Genomic DNA, 24,786 nt, shown 5'->3' on the forward strand with positions numbered 1-24,786 from the left:
CACACACACACACACACACACACACACACACACACACACACACACACTCCCTTTGCTGTCACTTTATACCAAGTAACAAGAACTCAGCTGATACAAATCTGAGAACATTTCAAAGGTGTTATTGCCTAAAATAATCTGCTTCCAAAACAGGGACGGCACCACTCTACTGGAACTACTTGGCATTGAAAGTGGCTCATCTCCAATTACATGTCATTTAAAACAGAATTTGACTACAGCTTGCAATAATGTGGTTAGTCTTGTTTCTTTCACAGATTTAAATAAATAACCACAATGTGGCCACAGGGACCCTGAGAGAAGCCTGCACCACAGAGACGGGTATCTTTCATACCTGGTACATCAGCCACCAACACGAGATCAATGATGATCCCTCAAACAGGGTTAATTAAACTCACGCATGTTTTGTCTAATTTAAAGAAAACAGCAGGTGCTTTCTCCAAAATGGGGACTTTAAAGATCTGGTTTTCAGTTTTGATGCAACTGCTCAGTATTATGTTGACATTCATTTTGTCTTTCAATGACCAGATGGTTCAATAAGGAAGTGGTGTAACCAAATTCCTGTTTTTTTAAGTCATATGTAGGTTAACACAGGGTCAACGGCACAACGAAATGTTTCTGACGTCATAAATAACATGACATGTCACATGTAATGGCACTGGGGGAACTGAACAAACATTTCCATTGCCTTACAACTTTTATTGCAAATGAAGATATATAATATGATGGCACGGTAAGTAAACACAATAAGCCACGCCCAGCACAGGTCAAGGTAAAAATGATGAGATAAATGTCAAAAAGAAAAGACATTAAATTATTATTATTTGTATTAAACGAAAGGTACTTAATATTGTTCTTCTAAATGTTCTTGAGTAAAACACTTTATATTTGTAAGTCCATTCAACAAAATTCTCACACTAAATAAAGTTCACGCAGCATATGTATGAGGTTAAGTTGAAGATAGAAGGGGAGCATGAATAAGTGAGGAAGACAGTGTGTGTGTGTGTGTAATTTAACTGACCTTCCGTGTGCATGGAAGTCCAGGTGCACAGTCTTGTCTTGAGGAGAGAGCGCCCTCTTGGCTCTCTGGTGACTGTTGTGCAGAACTTCTGTGTCATATGATAAACCCTCATAATGGCGAATATATTTGTCCAAGGGGTTCCCAAACTGACCTGAAAGAGAGTTCAGTAGCTCATCAACAAACATTTGCTGCAAGAGTAACATTTTTTCTTTATTATTTTACTGTAATTCCTGGTTCAGTTATTAGTCTGAGTATTCATCCATCTTACATGGAATTTGACTGACACAGTAGACAGATATTGGAGCTTGGAACGCGTTTGTTTTCACAAAACAAATGAAAGAAAAACTTAAAATAATCACTTCCTGTTTTGATCCTTTTGGTGAATCTTGTTTATAATTAATGGACTAACAAAACAGCGCTAACGCATTTTGTTCATCAGACACGCAATCAGCACTTGGATTGGAATTACGCAACCACAACAACACGGGAACGTCTGCAAAAAGATCCACAATTGCACATCTCTTTTGAGCACACAGGCTCACGTGATTATCTGTTCTATTTGAGTTTCCCTGTGAACCATGACAGGGAGCCAGCATGTTCAATATCAGGACCCTGAAGCTGAAGCAGTTAAATGTAATTCAGCCATCATTAATCGTATTATTTACCTGTGCCTTGTCACCATGTCTTTCATGAGAAAAGGGGTTGGTAAAACAGGGATGAATCTGTATCATAGTGGCCGGCTATCGTTGGAGCTGTCAGTCACCAGACGTGCTTAACAGGCTTATTCAGCTTATTGATGTGACCCCAGAGAGGTAATCCTGCCAGCTTTCATACTGACCATTTCTTTGTTCTTTTCACAAAGACAAAGAGAGTCAGTTTAAAGTGCAAATGAGGAGCACATGATGCATATCAGGTGACTGAGGTTCTGTTTCAGTACGACTGTAATGTCATTGTGCGAGAACGGGGACTGAATTGGCTGCGAGCTATTTAAATGCTAATCTACATTCCTAAGGCTACTAACTAAATATTAGTCTCATGTTTTGGGTCATGAATGCTCCTTAATTAGCAAGGGCTCTATTTAACCTCTTCATTTACATTTACCATTTTTGTCTTTTTTAAGGGGGGGACTAGGCCTCATTATGGGGAGATAGCAGATCAGCAGTGTATGCTCATAGAAGTGGTGTCGTATCATCTAAAGCCTAAAGATGAATTTGAGATGCAACTCAGCACTGGGTGTGAAGTTTTTCTCAATCTGGAATAAACATTGTTTTGTTTAGGCGTAGATCTTTATGATGGAAGCAAAAAGTGACTAATATCACCATATATGAATACAATTGAGCTCATTGAATCCACAAGAGTCTCAGCTTTCCAATATGCAAATCCAAGACTGTTTAGGGACCCCAGTAAGCAGAAAACCCTTTTAGAATAGGCAAAAATAACACATTTATACTGCCGTATTTGACAGGGACCCCTGTGAATATGGCCATGCCAGTTATTCCCTTGCCAAACTTTAGGGTCCTAACTTATTTAGCCTCCAACAAGCTAGCATGACATGGTTGGTACCAATGGATTCCTTAGGTTTTTCTTGTTTCATATGATACCATTCTCGCCCTATAAGTCTGCTACAGCCTCTGACAGAGAATATAGTCGGCCGAGGACGACAGCGTACGCAAGGAGTAGAAGAGGTTAACATGCTGGTACTGAAAGCTGAGCTCAAGCTTTTGTAGTGAAAGAAAAATGGTAGAAAAATACACATTATTAAGAGACTCCCTCAGGCCAAAAGGGATATGGTGTGCCACACTGCCTGTATTTAAACACTATTTTGTTCATTACAGTAGGGCTTCCATGTAGTGTGAGTCACACCTCCCCAAGCAGGGAGTGGCTGTAACGGGCTAGCAGCAACTTGTCCATGAATGCAGCACGAAAATATTCCAACCATCATTTTTTGCCATTTTTCAACAATGAAAATAAAGACAGCTAATGAGACTGAACCAACAACCAGCCTGGAAACCAACAAGAGGGGTTGTGGGGTGAGCGAACAATGCTGTAATTAATTAGGAAATATGTTGACTTTGTACAAAAACAAACACCGCCAGCTCAGATTGCCCAGATCTGCCTTCTCAGTAGGACGTGACAACTCCATTAATATGTAATAATGTGACAGCACAAGGGTGATTTATGAACAGACGGTGGCTTGCATAATAACTAAGCAGTAAGTCTGACATTTCTGGGAGATTGCTGCTCATCAAAACATAAAAAAGAAACAAAAATATCATAAAAAGGAGTGTAGCAACTACAGCATCATTTTACATGCACATAAGCATCCTGGTTATAATCAGGTTATAACCTGTTTGTTTTCGCATGTACCATCCTATCCTGGTTTCAGATACCCGAATTACAAAGACACACCTGCACAGAGGGAGACAATCAGGAAGCTGGATAATGATCATCTCTTCAGGTATCTGAGTGACCGGGTTACTCTGTGCTCCATGTAAACATCTAGTCCTCAATATGACAAAACTAGGATACCAGTGACCGGCAGCTCCCAAACAGTTTTTTACAATGACAAAAACAAACACAAAAAAAGAATTTAAACATTCCAAGTTAATTGGCACGTATTTTAATACAGAGGCTAACAACGGACAACAACTAAATGCACGTTATTAGGAGGATTATTTGCAAGCTAAGCAGATGTGCTAAGTGACCCTCAGGGAAACTGAAGGTGGTGATGGTGCCACGATGTTTCTTAAACTTTCTCAACCATAATGTTCAACTGGTGTAACAACATTCCAGACTGAAACACAACATTCAATTTGAAAAGCTACCTCCACTGCCCCTAAACTTAACATGGCCGACACACAACCTTAAATTTACAGTTTTTTGGTCATGACAATTTCATTGTATCTACGATCATCATCAGGCTTATAGTTAATAACTTATTTACTTTATTTTTATCATCAGTGAAACCATATAATTCATCACAGTTTTGCATAATAACAGAGGAATAAGTCAAATATATTTAAAAAATGAAAAATAGAAAAATAAGTTTAAATAAATGAAAGGCTTAATAAAAAAAAAACAAAGATACAAACCAACTGGATTCATAGGAAATAAAATGATTATTCATCCACAGATCTATCTTCTAACACAACTGAAAGATATACATTTTGAAAAATACTTCATTATTTGACAGTTAAATGCATTTAATTTGGCAAATGTTTCTAACAAGATGACATTATATGTGGTAAATTATATATAATCTGTTTAGTTGCAATCTATTTCATTGCTTTAGAGTGTTGTTAAACGAATCCCGTTTGAATTGATTTCTGTGACACTCACCCCTCTTTCTTAGGCACCTTTTGTTATTACTGTTCTGAAAACAATACACTGCATGATGACTTGAAGGAACAATCTTATTGCATTTGGGCCTAAATAGATTACCTCAATAAGAGGTAGTAGCTGACAGCAACAAAAGCTGAGAAAACAACTGGCAGCCACTTCCATTGTAACGGCTATGTCATCGTGATTTCAGTGCAATCTGTTTCAGCCTCAAGAGCCTCAAGAGCAATTCTTGACAGAGAGGAAACTGCTGACAGGAACAGAGGAGGTGCTAACAGCATGCATCACAACTGACCTGAGCCTCACATTACCATGCATGCTGGGTGATGGCAGGCAGGCTAACACGACACATCAGAGACCCCACAGCTCAGGGCAACTCAAATATCTTCATCTCCTCAACTTGTGTATTACCAAGTACCGGTAAAATAACAGCAAGAGGGTTGTTTGTAACCTGCAGGCATCAACTCTGAACAAGATTTGTCATTACAAAATCCAACGCTTTATGACTCCAGAAAATATTCTCTTCTACGTACCGTCACTGTAAGCAAGTAACAGCAGCTGTGTCAAAAGTGAGACAACCTGGTTTATCTGAAACACTGACTTCCTCAGAAAATGTCACAATCCACATTTAACCACACATAGAATTCCCATCATGTCTGTCATATTTCATACATTTTAAGGCAGTATGTTTTTTACTAGCATGAAGCAAATGGCCAGCTATTTGCAGCAATTTAGGTTTGGATCAGGATATCTTTTGTCACACCTTTCCTTGTCCCTTGAGCATAATGTTTCTCTCATTGTTTTCATCTACTCGGCCCATGATTTCTGTTTGGTCAACGAATGGAAGGATGTATGGTGAAACAAAAAGGAGAAAAGGCTTTCTTACCTAAATTACACACTTCAACTAGCACTGCTGCAGAAGAACTTGCTATAATTGCTAATATACCAGTCAGAATGCAAAAATGATGTTGTGGCCCTCTGCCTCAATCATATAGTAAAGGTTTTAAAACACACAAAGTTAATGTATATGAACAGAGAAAAAGATAAGCACCATGAAACATATCCGATACACGCTATAAATTTAGGCTTTTGTAAACATAAGTCAAAGAATTACATTCTTTGTAATGTGTGCTCCATTCCACAACATTTGGAGTTTAAGTACAAATGCTCCAACAATAGAAACAGCATTTTCCTAGAATACAAAGTTACCAGGTAAGTTTAATGTGTTCCTTTTGATGTTTTGAGAGACACTAACCCTCAGGTTACTGACTAACTACTGTAATTACAACAAGCTTTTGTCTACTCAAAAACAGTCCTCGAAGAGATGATTGTGGACACTGATGAAATAGTATGATACTGTAGTCCTTCGAGAATGCCTTAAGAACCCCAACCCCACAGTGTGTTACTCATCCCTGGTAAGAACAAGAACATTATATTAACCTAATTTGAACACCCGTGGACCAACTAAACTCTCTCAGTTTTGGTCATTAAATGTCAATAGTGAAATTAATAGAGCTAGCTAGTTTACTGAGTTGCTTCTGTTAGATGTAACGTTAATCATTATAAGCAAGGGACCAGCTCAGACTAACGTACTGGCAACTTTTATATATTTTCCAGCGCAGCTAAACTTAATGGTAAACTAGCATTAGTTGTTTTTAAATGATTCTAAAGCCAGTAAACATTTCAGTAACTTAAGAGTGTGATATTATTTCCTCGCCATTTGAACTGTTCGTAGACGTTAGCAGTGTGATGTTAGTTTACCCCCCACTGGAACTGTCAACAAACAGGCTGCTTTCCTGTGAGTGTTCTCCCCCTATGTTACTGTTAAACGTAACGGACGTGGTGGTTAACCTGGCCTGGGTACGCACTCTATAACGAGTAAACAGCAGTTAGCCGTTACAAACAGCCGTTTGCCATTAACGTTAGCCAGCTAGCTAGCGAGTTACATAGCCCGGAGTACAAGTGCCTGATCCGATTAGCGCTAGCACCACTGACGACCACTGAACACTTTCCTTTCCGTGTGAATCAATGGAAAACGTACCTGTGATGTCTCGTAGGCAGCAAAACAGGAGAATTAGTTTAACAAATATCATATCGAAATCCCCCTGAATGCCCAGTAAACTAGCTAAAGCGACCCAGCGACACCGCTGATTGCTCCTTGTTTGGCTTCCTTTCACTTAAAGGTATAGTCGCCCTTCCTAGTTAGCGAGATCACATCACAAACATCGGGACGTCAGACGGATAGACCGACAGACAGGCCCTCCTCCCTTCCGGCGTGTGTTGCCAAGATATCCTAGACACACCCGTTCGTGTATAACTGTGGTCATAGGTCGAGGGAATCTAAAAACAACTGCAGATCACGTCTGAACTATCATTCAGTTTGACCCCAGCCTGAAAACATGCACCAAACTGATGTTTATGCACTTTTTTCATTGATCAGTCTGTTGTTTACGTCCGCAAATCATGACTTCCGGGTTCACCAAGTGTTTTTGGAGGATTTTTGATACTGATGGTGAGGCTTTAAGGAGGAAAAAGTCCTGCTTATGAGGAAATAGAAAATGAATGATCATCAAGAAATGGCAACTAAATTAAAAAAAATGCATGTGCACAGTGGTATTTTTTTTCCACCAATAAGAGTAATTCTGTATGAAAGCTCATAATTACTACACAGTCAACACACATATAGTGCAATAATACAACTGATGCACAGTTCAAATCTGTATGGGGACTTCTGGTAAATGATTAAATAACAAAAACAATGGTACCAAAATAATCAAAAATCAAAAAAGTGACTTCATAATGACATCCTGCTGGGGGGGGAAAAAAACACAAACGTGTTCAAAAACACTGAGTGTTGACTTCCTGGTTTGGTTTCCTTTGTTAGCCACAAAGTTACTTTAAGTCTTTTCCGCTTATCTAATTTAGTCTTTGAACATACTTTTAAAGATATCTCTGTTGTCATCATGTGCTAAGCTGAGACACTGCAGTTGTTAAATAATGTTTCCATCTCAATAGATTCTCAGTAAAAACGACTAGAATTATGTAGTATGACTGGCTTGCAGTTAATAATGGTTATGTTTAGGTATGTGCTTTGACATTGTGGAATCTTAAGATATAATATGTGGTTATGTTTCTCTCAAGCACTTGGTACTGTTGTACTGTCTTTTTGCACCCACAGCAGGTCAGGTGTTTTATGTCCATGCTTGTGACTGGTGCCCTTAAGGCCTGCATACAAATATTGGCCTATACTTGGAAGCAAATTCTGTATTTCAAAATTAAACTACATTCAAATGTACTAAAATAGTTTTTAAATAACACTATTAAACCACATTTGTTGAATGCTCAAATCAATCAGTGGTGGCTAACATAACAAAAAAAAGGCTCTTTTTCATTGAGGCATTTCAACTGAAGAGGCTTTATATATTATACTTGATATAATTTGACAAAAATCTGATATATCCTTGTCAAGATCATACACCTTGAGAGTGGCGTACCTTACCCTATATTTAAAAAAGAAAATAAAGCACGTTTGTTCTTAGCAACACTTCCTCTGAACGGACACTGTGGTACTGGGTTAGGGTCGTGTTTGGGATGGAGGAAGGTTTTTATGCAGTCTGATAGTAAGATCAGCCTCAGGTCTGTCATTGAGGACCAATGAGTCGCCCCTTCTGCTCGGACGAGTAATTGCTGCCATCTAGCGGTTGTAAGCGGTTACTGCATGTGGATAGATGGAACATTGAAGACTATACATCATGGTGGTTAAGAGAATAGAAAGGGGTAGATATACAGTATGCTGAATTATAATGTATAATTAGATACAGGTATTCAAATTGAATTCAGGGTGATTGTTTTTTTTTTGCACACCACTAAATAAATAAATACATCCAAAGTCTCGTTTATCCGGAGGATTGAAACAATAAAGTAACAATGACTATTACTCATTTATAGATTATTGTTGTTATTGTCGGCTCTTTAGAAATACGGAGGGCTGACAACGCGAGATTTTTATCGTCTCACAAATGCGCGAGCACACGTGCCATGTACGCGAGATGATTCAGGCCACGGCAGGAGGTTCCGTTCAGTCTACATTCAGGAATACTCGTAAAAGTAGATACTTTTCAATGGGTTGTACAGCCAACTACATCAGTATCTTTATTTATACATCCATGTACACACCCCGTCATTTTAATAACTTTTTTTGTATTCTGTATTTTGGGGATGTTGTGCTTACAGTCAGACAATAAACAATCTGAACAGTAGTACTTTTGCGTCTGTGGTAAATGCCCATCAATTCAGAGATTGGCAAAGTATACACACATTGTAAACAAAAGTCGTCATTAAAATGAACGTCTAATGTAAACACGGATATCTCTAAGATATACACAACGTTTTGTTTTGAGGTGAAAATATGACAAATTCGGTTTTTATAAATACTAGTCAATGAATAGCAGCTAAAATGTAAACAGTAACCTAGTCATCACAGACATTAAAAACACACGTGAGGGGATAATGTTAGTTAAAATAAATATCTTATACAGGCCACAGATATTAAATCAGTGATAAACTTTGAAGAATACGAGCCCACCCAAAGGCACCACCACTGCCTGGTTTCTCTGCGCGTGCCCCCCTCCCTCCCTTTTGCTCGGCCTGAAAACGATTCACTCTGATGACGTCACTCGCAGAGTTGTCATGGCGTCTTTGGGACTGAAGCTCCTGCTGCAATTGAGCTAAAAAAAAATCTGTCGACAGTCTGTAAAATCGAAATGGAGAAAAATGCAAAGCTGCATCGAGCCACGGACGGGAGCTCTTTGTGCGCCACGATCGCGGGAGAGATGTGCGATGTTACGGCTGTCGGCGGAGGGAAGGGAGCAGCAGAGAAATGCAAGAATAGTGAGGCTCCTCTCAGCACTTTGGGTAACGTTAGTTGCAATAACAGCACTGCAAATGTCAGTGCGCCCGGCTACGTTAATGTCATGTCCAGTGCTGGGAAGTCTGGCGTCTCAGAAGTGATCGAAGTCCTCCCAGTCCAGGGAGATACGAGGAGCGATACCAAGACGAGCGCGTCTGGGTCCGGGGATCAGATCAGTAACGGGATGGGGCATGACTCGGTGCTGGCTGCAGAAGATAGCGAAGGTGGTGCCTCAAAGTTAGTCATCAACAAAACCGATAGCCCGTCCACACCTCTCGCTAAGGACGGCACACATGCGCAGGCTAAAGTTCTGGCTCGTGGAGAAAGTGAGCCGACAAAACTTGCCAAACCGACTCAGCTGTGTCCGGACAAAGCAATCACAGCACACGTCAAGCCCGGGCTGTCCGGTGATCACACCTTGTTGGAGGGATTGCCGAGTGGGAGTGACCCCGATCCCAGCCTTGGTGGAGAGTCCCGAAGCATAGATTCACTCGAGTCCTTCTCCAACCTCAACTCCTGCCCGAGCTCCGACCTGAACAGTGAGGGACTGGAGGACAGAGGACTGGCCCTGGCCCTGCAGGGCGAGCACGGGGCTGATGGGACGAAGACTTCGTGCGCAAAGGATCGAGCCGCCGGCCAGTCCATATACCACATTAAGTGGATCAAGTGGAGGGAGGAGAATACGCCGATCATCACCCAAAACGAGAACGGCCCTTGTCCATTACTGGCAATTATGAATGTCCTTCTGCTTGCATGGAAGGTAAAGGTTCTGAGACGAGCAGAGATCTATGATCTATGATCTTGATACTACCTTCAAATTGGCATATTTTGCAAACTGTGTCAGTGGAATTTTTACTATACAAAGGAGCATTTATTGTAAGACTTTATTTAACTTTCAGATTTGATTATGGTTAACATACACATCCAACACTACATCTATCAGTGCAGGTTCCTCAGGTGCCTAACTCCCAAAAGTGATTTCTGTCAAGACATGTTAACACCAGGTATCATTTTATATCAACATGTTGGTGCATGTTGAACGTTGACATAGGCTATGAGGTGTTTTATAAACTGTAGCACATGGGTCCCAACAGTAAATAGTTTATTTCCTGTGGTTGAAGTTAATTTGTGTTGCAGTGCTTTGTTTTATATACTGAATTAATGAACAGTGGGTGTCCATGTCTCTCTGCTGCAGGTTAAGATGCCGCCTATGATGGAAATTATAACTGTTGAGCAACTAATGGAGTATCTTGGTGAGTGTTTTTAGCTGTTGAACCTATTACTCAAAACCAGGTTGATGCCACATCATTGATCAAATGGGGGAAATGCAATACTTATACTTAGATAGCTGCCTGTTTCACCTGGCTTTACATTTACAATAATAACCTGTTTTGTAACTTGCAGTTAAGTAGCTTACTTTAATAATAATATGTAGACCTGCTTTTAGAGAGTATTGCCCATGAGTCCACACTTGTAAACACAGCAGAACATAAAGCATCTGGCACTGAGTTTCAACAGCCTAGTAAACATTATATATATATATATATATTCCAGAGTCAACAGAGGAAGAGACCGGAACAGGGGAATCCCCCATGATTAAGTCTGCTGCTGTTGCAAAGGAAACCGGAGCTATCTCTTCTCTCTGGCTGTGTCCTGCCCTTCATAACTAAAATGGCTCTACAATATCAAAGTAGAGTGTATGATTACAGCCGGGGTAGAGCCCGTCTTCACTAGCGTCTCCTATCAGGGCCTTCAGTAGCCACTGCCATAAGTAGACTAAAATAATCCACATCACAAGGATGATTTCCCCCCTCACTGTGATAGTTGAACTGGTTTCTATCCACGGCTCAAACAGTGCTCTCATCTCTGTAAATCCCAGCTCAATAATGAAGGAATTTCGCAGTTTCATCACTGTGTGTATTTTTAATGTCTCCAAAAGTGCCCACTTGTTTTCTATTTGGGAGGATTGTGCTTGCGTGTAATAATTGCACACGGAGTTAAACTTGTTCTTGTCCTGTTTGTCATAACACACAGACAAAAACACCAAGAGTGATGATTGCTGATGTAGTTGAGATGTGGTGTTTAAAGTGGGTGGTGGTCTTTGCTCAGCAGTTGGCTGTGCAGCATGGCCGGTGATCCAGACGGATACAGATATTAAGGGATGACCAGGGTGAGTGAGTCAACTGTTCAGAGCAGTGAGGGGTTTTTCCCTCTCGAGGACATGCTGCGGTACAACCACTCCGCTTGCTGCTCCCCCTAGCTCGAAAACAATCTTCATCTACGGTGACCGCACGGAAATCAAGTCAGACACATTTTTCAAAACTGCAACCAACCAGCAGTTAGTCTGTTGTTCAGTCCGACTTTGTAAAGCTAAAGTTCACATGTTGCAGAACTCGGCTACAAATAGTATACGAGCCTGACTGGTGTATCATTTTGAGTTTAGTTTATACAGCATAAGCTTCTTCGCTAAAAAGAGATTTAAACATGTCTTTACTGTTACATGGTCCCTCACGGCATGCACATGAAAAAATCGTTGTGCTTTTCTTGGTCAGTCATTATTATAAAGCACAAATTACAAGGAAAAAAGCTTTCAATGTTTGTTTCCCCAGCTGGATTAAGTCCATTTATTCAATTCGCTTGCAAAATACACTTGACCGTGTCTTTTTTGTTTAGCTTTTTACTTAATGTAGCACTTGATGACCGCTAGGGTTTGATGGCATTGATCTAAGTAATACTCAGAGAACGTGTGGGATGACAGTGCAGCATGGTACTCTCTCCAGTCACAGAGTCTCTGTGAAGCGTTTAAAATAAAAAAAAGTTTTTTAAAGTAAGGACTGCAATAAAACGTCAATAACAAGAATATGTTTGCATGACTTCCTTTGCCATTACAACTATGTCCAATACCGAAAAGGGAACTTAAAAGTTGTGTCAGCACTATTCAAGAGAACGGCAAACTACAACAAAAATGTTCATGTGGCTTGAGGTGTTGTGGTCAGCATGTTTGTAGCGCTGATCAGGCTGCACAGAGCTGGAGTCAGACAGCTGCCAGGCTGTGTTCTCTGCTGCAGAGCCGAGTCCACAGAGCTCTCAAGTGACACCACGGTGGACAGACTGATGCTACATGGTTGATGCTACATGTGAGGAAAACAGCTGGTCAGTGCCAAACCCCCCCTAATGCGGCTCATAACGACACCTACCATCTGACCCCTATCAAACGCTTTAGCTATGAAGCCATTGTTATAATCAGTCAAGGCAGTGATTGTTTTGTTCTGTCGATGCAACATAAGTCAACGTGTCTTTCCCTCTGTCCCCCTGCAGGAGACTACATTCTTGAAACCAAGCCTAAAGAGATATCGGAGGCTCAGCGGCTAAACTATGAGCAGGTAAGTCCTGCCTCATTACTGCTGAATATTATTATTGAACAGGCGTGTGTGTTTTTGCTTATGCGTGAGCGTTAGTAAGCTGCTGACTGTTCATAGTTAGGAGCGCAGGGCTTCTGGGATGAACTCCCTCTATGTGTTGAAACCAGAGTTGTGCAAGTTGAACATGAGCTCTCACTTTGTCTCATCAACACACTCAAAATATCTCAGCTGTTCTCACCGTCATTATTGAAAAATGATTACCACAGTATTCAAAGTGAGCACTGCTCGGACGTGCATTCAGTAGCTCGGCGCTCGCACTGAAACGGGTTTTGTCCATTTGCATAGAGTTAGCAGTGAAGGTCAGTGGATGTTCCATAATGTGGAAATAAGCATCGAGTTGACTACAAACCACATAAAACTGCAGCTTAGCTTTTTTTCCGCTGCTCTATAGGTTACATAAGATGAGTCTTGCAAGGCCCAGGGAACAACATGGGTCAGGAGTGTCAGATTATGTTGTTTCACATGGCTGTGAATGCTTAGAGACGCATGGCTGGGTTCAGCTCCCGGCTATTACCGAGGCGGTGTGTGTGTGTGTGTGTGTGTGTGTGTGTGTGTGTGGGGCTCACCATGAGTGGCACTGGGAGATGGAGCTCCGGCTCCCCTGCTTCCTCCCATCTCCACTGCCTGCCTATGGTGTGGGAGAGGCCCTGCCTCTCCTCCTCTTGCGTGGCAGAGCACCAGCACATCTGTAAATGATTTGAAGCCACACTTGTCCCTCTTTCAAAGAGGAGAAAAATAATGTGCAGTCTCCTCATAGGAGCTCACTGCAAATGCCTTTCTAAATTTAAGTTTGGCTGAAATACAACCTCTTAAATAAATCCGTGGTGGCCTCAGCATGCACTGTTAAAGCAAGGGAGTGGTAAGAGTTTGTGTTGCATAGTTATTATGGCCGTCTAATCCTAGACACTGGCCTGAGAGCTCTTTAGCATGTGGGTGTCCTCGTGTCCGTGTGCTGCGGTTGACACAGTATGTGGAGACTGCAGTGGGCCGGGCTTTGGGAGCTAAGAGAGCGCAAGTCTGAAACGTGTTTATGTGCATGCCAAACAAAAGGTGTCCCCTTGTTTATGTCGTGGAGAGATGTGCTTTCATTGCTTATTAGATTGTTATAAAATACAACTGAAGCCACCCTGACTTTAAAAAGAGCTGTAGGAGTTCATAACAGAAGTTGTTCTATTTATAAATTCAGCTTAAAAAAACATCATCTGCCACAGCAGCGTATGAGGATTAAAATAGCAGTTGCACGGCTGCTCTTCAGCTATTGTTAAATATTTACTCAGAGGAGCTGTGTGAGTGAGAGTGAGAGATGGTTTTTCTCTGCGTTTGTCTCAATGGACCCAGCTCAACAGCACTCTCACAAGGCACTTCATCCACAGTGAAGGTTCAGCCATTGGAGGAAATGGGTCATCATGTTAAAGAAGCCTCGTTTGTTTTAACTTGATATCATTCACAGCAATGGGCCTTGTTCACAAATGTTTCGTCAAAGCCTTTCTGAGTAAAGCAGATCAAATCCCATCTTGGAATTCAAAAGGCATTTCTCTCAGATCTCGCATATTTCCTTAACTCAATTGCTGATTCAATTCAAGCAGGATCCTATTATACGATCAGAGATTAGGCTAAACACAAGGCTATCTGTTTGTTAGGTACACGTGCACAATCTAATGCAATCTATTACATTAGCTCCAATGTACCAGCATGTATCTTAACGAAGCTTATAATCACTTTATGTCGAGAGCTGTACTTTCATCCTAATGTGTGTAATTTATGTGTAGAAACTAGAGATTAGCGCGATGACACATCCAGCAGAAATGTAGAGCAGCGACAGCTGCTGATGTGTGTCAGGATTCATGAAAGTATGACCCACATTGTGGGACATTACCGTCTTGCAAACTTTTTATTATTTACAGCTTCCACTGATGGGTCACAGCATTATGTAATGGTTTGCTTTTGTCCTCCAGTGATTGATATGTTGCTCTTTTGGTTGATGGATATTTGTGTTTTTTATAGATTTGCATGAATGCTGACAGACTCATGAGGTTTGCATTCACATACACACTCGTGAAAAATATCCAGTGAAAGTCAGCATATAGAGTTAAGCAGAGAGGCCTCCCCTTAAACACCTAGGTTGAAGAGTGAATGTAAGAATACAGAAAATCCTCGGCAGAGCACGGTGCTCATGTTATACTGTGGAAGTGCATCCAACACAAGCACAGATGAATGCAAGTGATGCTAATCATCTGATCTCCAAGCGCTCATCTGCTGTTGGAGCCCTCTGCCCTAAAGTGAAGAGATATGGTCCATTACACAGCTCTGCTAATCCTGGCATCACTTCTGCTCATAAGCGTCATAATCCACACATTCAGAAGGGCCAGCTGAAGGCTTTTCACCTCCGCTCTCCATTCACGTAGAATGTAGCTCGCCGTTCATGGGACGTACAGTATCTCTGTAAACTGAAGAATAGAGTCTGCACACTGTACTGTGACCTTTTTGCTCATTTATTTTTAAATTTGACGGCTGTTATACCGATTATTGGACATGAACGAATTCAAATGAAAGAAATAATGAATTTAGAAGCCTTTCAAACACTTGAACATTTTTGCATGTGACATTTCATAATTGGTGCACACACAAAAGGATTGCAATACACCATGAAAAATAGAAATTCACATTCAAAATAGTGATGTTTTTTTTGAGAGTGTCGAAGTGAACTGGTCGATACTGTAGTTAAATAATATTAATCATAATATTTAAAGTCACCTATAAAATAATCTAATAGATGTGGTGCATGGAATTGTGTTCCAATGTTGTCGTTTACGCCAGACACAACTCTTCGCACTAATGAAATAAACACTTCTATATATTTGTACGGTTTTATTGACATTTTTGTAACTACACACTCATGAAAGAGTTGTAGGGCTCAGCTGCATGACTTACCCTGATTCCAGACTTAAATGGCAGCAGAGGTTCAGAGCCAGCTGGGGAACATTGCTCTGAGACTTAATGCAAGAATTAGTCTGTTTTGTTGGGTTCACAGGTGTGTGGATGCATGCATGTGACATATATGGCTTAAATATGATGCGATGTGTATTCAATGTTTACAGTGTAGTAGTGATAAAAGCCTCACTCATAATTAAAGGATGAATGAAGTGGAAACAGTCTCTTCAATCATTCAGTCGCTGAAATAAAGGATTTGTTTTCTACATGTATTTATTTTAAACCTTTTCCTCTACTACAAGAGATTAAAAACATAATTTCAAAGTCAAAGCACAGTTCTGATTTTTCCACCTCACAAAACTGATGTTTTCTTATCGGTGTGAACAGAGAAAAAGCATCACGGAGCTCTGTTTGGGCCACATGAAAACCGGAGAAGACTAATCCAATTAAAAACAGAGAGGTAGATTTATTATTGAAACTTGTAAACAACCGGCACAATTGGTGATGCCATTCTTCTTCATGAGGGCTTAAAAGCTGCTTCAAAAGGAGAACCTGAAGTAGGATATTTCTGTAAATTTGATAATGTTTTAGGGAAATCACAATTGCAATAATCAGTATCTGCCATTGTGCACACACCACATATAGTAAACACGGTGGTAAAGAGCTGTTGGATTTGGCTGCACAGATTTAGAAAAAAGACTGCTGCAGGCCAAAGATAAGTGAAGCAATACTTTCTCAGGGTTTGTGCATCATTAAAATAGCAAGCACACAGCATCGTTTGCAGCTGTCAATCAAGAACAGCTCTTCTTACACTATGTTCTGGGTTTAATTCAGTAAATGTATCGAGATAAGACGGTAAACCTGCCCCGGGCATCTTAATGCCTTCTGCCTAGCAAGGGGAATTTTAGACTCTGGTGGCCGTTACTTTTTCAAGACTTTTGTGTTTTCCTCCTGGTATTACGGCTCAGTCTGTTCATGTAGTGAGGCATTGGTATCATGTGAAAAAGTGATACTGATAATGCATACTGTCGCCTCCAGTGAGTCAACCTCCATCATCTGGACAAAAAGACACGGCAATATCTTTAGTTAAAGTCGTTTGAAGTTGATATTTTACCTTGATTTATAATAGTTGTGTTGCGAAGGTCTACTGACCTTCTACTGACCTTCTTAACTAATTATGGTCCACACAGCCAAGCTGTAGGATGAACTCTGTAGTGGTTTGCCACATTGTTGAATCATCCTGTACCTTAATGTTTGAGCCTTGAGGAAATATTAACAAATGGGCACTGCTTTCTGTGGAACAACTTTCAGTATAATACGTTCTAAGTTAACGGACTACGTCACTAAAATGGCCAAAGAAGTGAGCCATCTGTCTGACATGACTACTGCAAATTTTAACGTTTTAGGGGCAACCTTTAGGGTTTAGGTTCCTGACCACGTAGTCACAGCGTCACCTGTTCGAATCCTGCTGAGGAACTTTAGGCTTTTTAAGATGTTGAATACGTTATATTGCTGGCTTCATCTATTTAAAGAGATAGAGCAGTGGTGAGTTGAAAAAGTTGTTGTAACAAAGAAGAAATCACTGATGGATTAATGTATGACCATTGTGTAGCATTTCATCCCTCCTCTCTCCCCTCAGTTCCTGTCATGTCTCTATGGTCAGCTATCAGAAATAAAGTCAAAAATCAAACAAAGGTTGGGTGTATTGCAGGGCGAGTGGATTGCATTATATCGTTACATGCTCCTGACATTTTGTCCACTCCTTCGTAATGATAATATGTCTTATAATAACGAGCCTGAGAGCTCACTCAGAAATGTAATATTAAATGGTTTCCTGGCAGCGACTCCCATTTCTTCTTGTGGTTGTAAATTGTTTGACAGTAAGCAGAGCAAAACCTAGTAAGTGCAGTAAATTTGAAAACAGTCAACTTAGTCACATTGAAGTAACAATAAATAAGAACTATTTGACGAAAACCAATTAAGGTGTGAGTGTGTGGAAGCTGTTTTTGTGTTGTGCAGGAATAAATGGCAGCTAATGGCTTCTTGATTGGTAGAAAAATCAATCCCTGATAGCTTCAGCTCTGCTGACTGTATGCAGACAACCAGGTATAATATAACAGACAAAGACGGCACATGAAAACAGCTGGACTGGACACAGCTTTTGGTTCTGTATAATGTGTTCAATACGAAAGCAAATCTGGCTTTTTCTAAGAGATTTGTTTGTGTATAGTTCAAGTTCACATTGTTTGATGCTTCTGCTGCGTTATTGTTGTTACACGTTCTTAACAAAAGTCTGAACCGTTGTTCTCCTTGTTTCCTAGAACATGAGTGATGCCATGGCAGTGTTGCACAAGCTGCAGACAGGTCTGGATGTGAACGTGAAGTTCACAGGGGTGCGAGTCTTCGAGTACACCCCAGAATGCATTGTGTTTGATCTGCTTGACATCCCTCTCTACCACGGCTGGCTGGTTGACCCGCAGGTGAGATGGACCTCCCGGAAACAAATTGGTTGTATTGCCCGCCTCTCTATCCAGGACACGTCTCTTTCAAATTCACTACGAGAGATGAAATATTCTACCTGCCAACTACTGCAGTTTGAGGTCCCTTTCACACTAGTTCGGTTCATTTTTGCCCTCCAGTTTTTCTCTGTTTCGTATGAACCCAAATGGACCTACTACAAAGTCCTGGTCCTCGTCTGGTTTGTGTTCCCGTCCCAAGCTAACAGCTCCAGAGTTCTCTTGGAAGCACACCAACTCATTTTTAAGTGGTCTATGTGCAGTTGTTTTGTTCATTTCAAATGACAGCGTTTACACCACCCTAAATAAAGATAGTTAAGGGGTAAATGTGCCAGAGTTCAGTTGAACTGTACCGAAAAAGGGATTACTTTTAAAAAGTGGTCGTAGTTAAAGATGAACCCCTTGTCACCAGAATGTTATACATTTTGTATAAATCTTCCTTGGGCTTTTAGTAAAACGGAATCACAGCTTGGTGAATATTCTTTGTTGTCTTTGTTTGCAGATGCATGACATTGTGAAGGCAGTGGGCAACTGCAGCTACAACCAGCTGGTAGAGAAGATAATATCCTGCAAACAGTCAGACAACAGCGAGCTGGCAGGGGAAGGTGAGTGCTTTCTCTTCACTCCCTCTGCTTTGTGACCTGCCTGACTCCCCTCCTGTCTCCCTCTCATCTCTTCTCTCTCCCTCTGTGTTCTGGAGATGGAGAACAATGTGGTTGAAACGTATGAGCTTCAGAGCAAAAAGAGGTTAACGTTCTAATTAAAAAAAAAATCTTCATTCTTTCAATTTTGACCATCTTTGTTACATAACTAGTGACTCAAGTACCGTTTGGCACTGTAGCTTCCATGTGCAGTGCACCATTAATTCAGTGGGACATTTGTTACTTGCGACATGTTTACTGGACTGTCCAGTGCAAACACATTCTGCACTAAACCACAGATCAAGTTCAAATGAAACCAGGACGTGTGGCCACTCATCAAATGACCTACTTCCACAGCTCACATTTGTCTTACCAGCTGTCACTAACTTCTCCACTAAAACAAATATTTGCTCATTCAATACTGAGCTTCCTGAGTAGTTGTCAGCTGGTCTGCTGCCAAGTGAACACAGCAAAGCCTTAAAGTCGATGATGATATTGATATGGGAGATTCACCTCCCTCTATTGTATTTGTTTTTCTAGCTGAGGGATTTATTTAAGTGTTTTGACGCTGATGCTTACAACCACTTTAAATGGACTGATATACTCTGAAAACTAAACATCTTTTCATTTTTTATTGCCACGCTAAAGCGTACTTAAATATTTTATTGGAAGTATTCAATAGTTCTTTTCCACCAATCTGTAAAAGTTGTGTCTCATTGTTGGGCAGACTGTTTACTGTCTGTTTGAGTATCGCACTAAGTTTGCTCCGCATTGAACGCCGCTCTGTCTGGCAGATGTCACTCACCATCTGCCTCTCAGCCTTTACTGAGTTCACTGTAGTTACTGCGACCACTTCCAGCGGCAGAGTCAGAATGTTCAAATATACACCGCAAACATTACAGCAGGGTTTCATGCTTTCCAAACGGTGGCCTATGAATGAGTGAGGATTGCTTGATTGTTGTGCGGATGACTCTTCCAGTGGTCTGGGGGTCTAACGATGAAAGTGCGTGTTCATTTAATAGTAACATGTAAAAGTTATGCTCCTTGCTAAGCTAAGTAATTGATTATATTCAGAACTGCTTTTAGTCGCTCACAGGTTAAGAGGTGAAGCTTGTAATAAAAAAAGCATCATAATTAACATGGACATAATATCTCGCAATTTCAAGTCTGTATATTCTGCAAAATACACGGCTACATCCACGATCAAAGATGCGATGAAGCATTTAAGGAACACTCGTCATGGGTCCATGTTTCCTCATTTGCTCATCAATCACAGATTCAATCTCTCCTTTTTGTGTTCATGTGCGCGTCTTCCTCCCCTTCTCTCGCCCCAGGCATCGTGGCGGAGCAGTTTCTGAGCAGCACAGCCACTCAGCTTACGTACCACGGCTTATGTGAGCTCACGTCCACCGTACAGGAGGGAGAGCTCTGTGTCTTCTTCAGGAATAACCACTTTAGCACCATGATCAAATACAAGGTAAACACTAAATAGTGTTGGCATTATTTGCGTGAGTCAGATTGAGAATCACTTGTGGAGCTTACTCTAGAAACTGCAGCAACTGAAAATAGGTCAGGATGTGTTCTGTCTTTTCAGTCAGTGAAGAGGGCCTTGAAGCCGTTAACGAGACAATTATTAAACCTTTACAATAGGTAGATTCTGTTTCATTGCTAATGTTCATTCATATATCAGCAAAACTCCGTCTGCAATCTTTAACAGACTGCCCTGTATTTTGCCTGTGAGCTAAACATCATACATTTACTTTAATTAAATGCTTCTCTCGGGCTATTCAGTAAGAAATAGTTCAGTTGCTTACTTATTCTTTGATGAAGAGTTGAGTTTTATAGAAAAGTCTTGAGTAATATTTAATCGAGTTTTACATTTGTAATTATTATTCGCAGTAGATAAAGAAAAATAACTTGCTATCACGTGTTGCCATCTACCTCTTCTCTGCGATTCTCTTCCTGTTCCACATAAGAGCCTCAGTATTGTCCTGCAGTGTTCATCGCACAGACTGGCTGTAACATGTTCTTCAAACTGATGAAAGCTACCTATTTATATGTAACAGATTTAGGTTTGCCTCCCATCTGTAACAGCGCCTGCTCACAGCTGGCTTGCCATATCACTGCAGCTTGGACAGACCTTTCCTGTTATCTGCAGGAGGGGAAGTTGAGCCTGCTTACTGTCATTTTGAATAGTACTCTAATATCGTAAGCAAAGTTGTGTGGATCATCTAAAACCCTCAGACAAAGCATCAAGTATATACTGTGTGTGTGTGTGTGTCTGTGTGTCTGTGTGTGTGTGTGTGTGTGTGTGCTAGCAGTAGAAACCATACAGTCCTGTATGTCTGCATACAATGTGACACTGATAAGATGTGTGCTTGTTTCCTAGGGCCAGCTGTACCACCTGGTTACAGACCAAGGTTTCCTGACAGAGGCGAAGGTCGTCTGGGAAAGTCTGCACAATGTCGACGGAGACGGCAACTTCTGTGATTCGGAGTTCCGGTTGCGGCCTCCTTCCAATCCAGAGACTGTGTACCGCGGCCAGCAGGATCAGATAGACCAGGTCTGAGCACTGATGCAGGCAAGACTAGCAGAAGCAGCAATCATCCACTCCAAAACCATGATTGCGCTTTTTACACCATCAGTGTATCACAAAGGCCAAGACACAATGCCAGAACAGTAAGGCCATACTGGTCTTTACTGTGCTACCGAAATTAGAGAAACACTGAAGGAAAGGAGAGACTAAAAGAAACCAGATACAAAAAAAAACACCTGCGCTTCTTCAAAAGAGGGAAAATAAAGGAAGTTGCTCGATAATGGATGTTATAGCTCCCCATACCAGCTTTTCCTCACACACACACACACACACACACACATATGACAGCCTGAAAAGCACATGTCAGGGTTGCATGGCGCCCACCTCCATTCTCATCCATGCTTTGCTGTACCACACAGTCTGCTTTGGGTTTATGTCTCCCGGCTGGTTTCACAATTGTCTGCTCATTGGTCAGCCAGAGTGGTCCAAGCGCAGAGGTTGCTGATAAATTGTCTGCCTCTGCTCCCACGCACACAGACTAGACAAGAGCACAGGGGCTATTACTTTTTATTCTCCTTGCTTACTCAGGTTTAGCACCTCCTTATCTCCAAGATGGGGTTGGTGGGAAAAATCCATTCAGGCAATGTTCTGCACTCATAATCAATTCCGTTAGATTGGAGAAAACTTGTAATGACCCCAGTTGGGGAATTGTGTCTTTTGTCAGAGACAAAGTACATCACATATTAGAAGATACGGAGTATCATACAATAGATAGCAACAGCATAAAGGAGATTTTGTAAATTGCACCGCAACTAATTGCTACAAAGAGAATAATGAAGATAGTACAGCAAATGAAAATGAATGAAGGCCGACACAAATCGCCCAGTTGATAAATAATGTGACTGAAGTTGTGGATTGCAACCATCGCTTGCGTGTGGATTGGTCTGTTTGCAGTATAGGCTGAGGTAGTTCAGCTGTTGCATAATCAGAGCACAGTATATCACCGTGACAGCGTTGCTCATAAATCATCAAGCCTCTCTCTCTCTTTGTGCATGTTCATGTGTGTCAGGACTATCTGATGGCGCTGTCACTGCAGCAGGAGCAGCAAAGCCAGGACCTACAGTGGGAGCAGCTCCCCGAGGGCATCAGTGACCTAGAGCTGGCAAAAAAACTTCAGGAGGAGGAGGACCGACGAGCCTCCCAGTACTACCAGGAGCAAGAGCAGGAGGCGGAGGCGGCGGCGGCGGCTGCAGCAGCAGCAGCAGCAGCAGCAGAGGTGGGGAGGGAGGGGTTGAGGGAGATAAAAGCAAGTGAGAGAGGGAGGAGAAATAGGACTTTGAACAAATGTGGGGCATTTAATGTAGCATTGAGGGAAGATGTTGCCTTTTGGAGACAGGTGGATGCTTAAGAAAGTGTGAGCTATGCAGGAGAACTTGGAGATGAAAAGGGATAGTGGTATTCTTTTTCCTTGTAAAGCTGCCTCCTTTCACCGTGAGGTCAAGACACAGGCATTGTCCCTGGAGCTGCTGAGGCCCTCCTTGATGCAGCTATGTGAGATATGCAGTATATCGATATATATACTATACATGGCATAATTAGAACCAATGTGACATTGCACTTTTTAAGAAGCTTCTCTGAAAGATCTCTCTTTCTCTGACCAGTCCTGTTTTTTAAGAATCTTTTTATCAATTTTCCTACCAAATATGCGTGCCATGCTTTATTCCTACTTTCTTCTGACCTCTCCTAATACATGCCTAAATAATATCATTCAAAATCTAAAAAAATAAAAGTGAAAACTAAATAAGTAGCAGAGCCTGCATTTAACCCCACATCAGGGTTGTTATATCTTAAGGTATGGTGTTCGATTTATATTCAAACATAACCTAATACCTTATTTATGAGGACATTCCCGACATCACTGTGTCTTAAATAATGCCTTTTCACCACGTTCCAGTTCAGAGCAATAAGTAGCCGTGCCTGTGATATACACACACATCTATGAACTTTTACCCTTTTTGCCCCCACTGTCCTGTTTGTGCAGCAGGGCCAGCAGGAGCCTGCCGAGGGAGACGAGGCGGACAGAGGAGGTGCAGGAGCAAGCGGAGCAGCAGCAGCCGGCGCTGGGACGGCAGCAGCAGCTGGAGCCACACCCAGCCCGGGAAAACAGTCCTCAAGCGGGGAGCGCAAAGCCAAGAAAGAATCGAAGGATAAAGACAAATGTGTTATTTTGTAACATACAGTGTGTCTCTGTGAGTGAGTGTGTGTGTGTGTGTGTGTGTTTTGTGCATTTGCTTATCTGTGAGGAAGCGGACAGCATTTGTTTCTCCATGGACTGGACACACAACGCCCAGTCCCCACTTGATGACAAACAAGGTAAGGAGACGTTTTGAGGAGAGACGCAAAAAGACTAACAGAGGATTTGCTGTTCCCAAACCACTGGTGCCTGCTATCCTCTTTCCTCTTTCCTCAGTGGAACCTGGACATCAGAGGAAGGGACACACTACCATGACAACTGCAGCTTATCTTTCATAGTGTCGGCCAAACTTTGTTACAAGTTGCACAGTGCACTGTATTTGGGATGTGGGGTTTATTTGGGGTGGTGTATTTTATAGCAAAAGACATAATCTGAAGAAACAAAATGTCACCCTCTCACCATGTTCTTTTCCAAAAAAAAACCATTCATTTGTCATTACTGAAGCTCATCAGCTTTTTGGTACGTATCAACATTTACAAAACGTATATAGACAGACCCATGGGTTTTTTTTTTTTAAGTTGATGCCAAGATTCACATTTTATTTATGTAAACTATGTATGAGGTAGCTTTTTGGTGAGTTTTTTTTCTTCTGTAAACTGAGATGGATTTGCTCATAATATTGCGTGTAGGAAATCAGTTTAACACTATTTGTGTCCCTTCCAAAACACTATGTACCTAAGGGTTAATTAATGCCAGATAGCTGCCAGTTACTGTAGCTATGGAACAATACTCATCACAGCTTGCCCTGTTCAGATTTGCCTTACCAGAGTATGGTGGTGTTGTATTCTGCTCTGTTTGAATGTGAATGTGTGTTTGTTTTCATGTGTGTGGTATGTACTGTACACGTGTGGTATAAATTGGTGTGTTGTATACATGTCGCATTTACTGAGCATTTGGAAATAGTCAAATCTTTTGTGCTACACATTCGTCTAGTCTTTAATGTTGAGGTTGTACTTCACAAAAGCTGTGTTTGCGACAGTCAAACTGAGAATAACGTTGCAGGATTTTTTTGTCTGAATCGGAAGTTGTTTCTGTGTGAGACACGACTATCTTTTAGCAGATTAGATTTGTAGTAGATCACACCCGGTTTAGAGTGTATGGCAGTTCTGAAAGGCACTTTCTTTCTCAGTCTCTTCTTGCAGCTTTCTGAAAAGCTGCAGTGTGTGTGTGTGTGTGTGTGTGTGTGTGTGTGTGTGTGTGTG

General features: G+C 41.3%; 2 protein-coding genes across 4 annotated transcripts in view; one reads left to right on the forward strand and one right to left on the reverse strand.

Moving 5' to 3' along the window:
* Nucleotides 1-6,612, reverse strand: part of adam10a (ADAM metallopeptidase domain 10a) — a 24,278-nt gene extending 17,666 nt beyond the window's left edge. The window contains exons 1-2 of one of the 2 annotated variants that reach the window (XM_031846248.1): nucleotides 6,417-6,612; nucleotides 1,037-1,187 (exon numbers count right to left, since the gene is read on the reverse strand). In XM_031846248.1, coding sequence (XP_031702108.1) covers nucleotides 1,037-1,187; nucleotides 6,417-6,468 — 203 coding nt within the window. In that variant the 5' untranslated portion in view covers nucleotides 6,469-6,612. Of the gene's footprint in view, nucleotides 1-1,036; nucleotides 6,392-6,416 lie in introns of those variants that run through there. The other variant, XM_031846249.1, reaches the window with a different exon arrangement.
* Nucleotides 6,613-9,056: 2,444 nt separating this feature from the next.
* mindy2 (MINDY lysine 48 deubiquitinase 2) lies at nucleotides 9,057-24,780 on the forward strand. 2 transcript variants are annotated; one of them, XM_031846620.1, is made up of 9 exons: nucleotides 9,057-10,044; nucleotides 10,480-10,537; nucleotides 12,603-12,667; nucleotides 17,959-18,117; nucleotides 18,656-18,758; nucleotides 20,129-20,271; nucleotides 21,184-21,357; nucleotides 22,400-22,606; nucleotides 23,372-24,780. In XM_031846620.1, exons 1-9 carry the CDS (start codon nucleotides 9,139-9,141, stop codon nucleotides 23,561-23,563), a joined length of 2,007 nt encoding a protein of 668 aa, XP_031702480.1. In that variant the 5' UTR covers nucleotides 9,057-9,138; the 3' UTR covers nucleotides 23,564-24,780. The 2 variants fall into 2 exon arrangements, with proteins under 2 accessions (XP_031702480.1, XP_031702482.1); XM_031846622.1 differs by lacking the exon at nucleotides 23,372-24,780 and having other exon boundaries at nucleotides 21,184-21,375; nucleotides 22,400-22,483.
* Nucleotides 24,781-24,786: the final 6 nt, after the last annotated feature.

The sequence above is a fragment of the Anarrhichthys ocellatus genome, unplaced genomic scaffold (assembly GCF_004355925.1).
Source record: "Anarrhichthys ocellatus isolate YVR2014 unplaced genomic scaffold, GSC_Weel_1.0 scaffold6, whole genome shotgun sequence".
NCBI lineage: Eukaryota > Metazoa > Chordata > Actinopteri > Perciformes > Anarhichadidae > Anarrhichthys > Anarrhichthys ocellatus.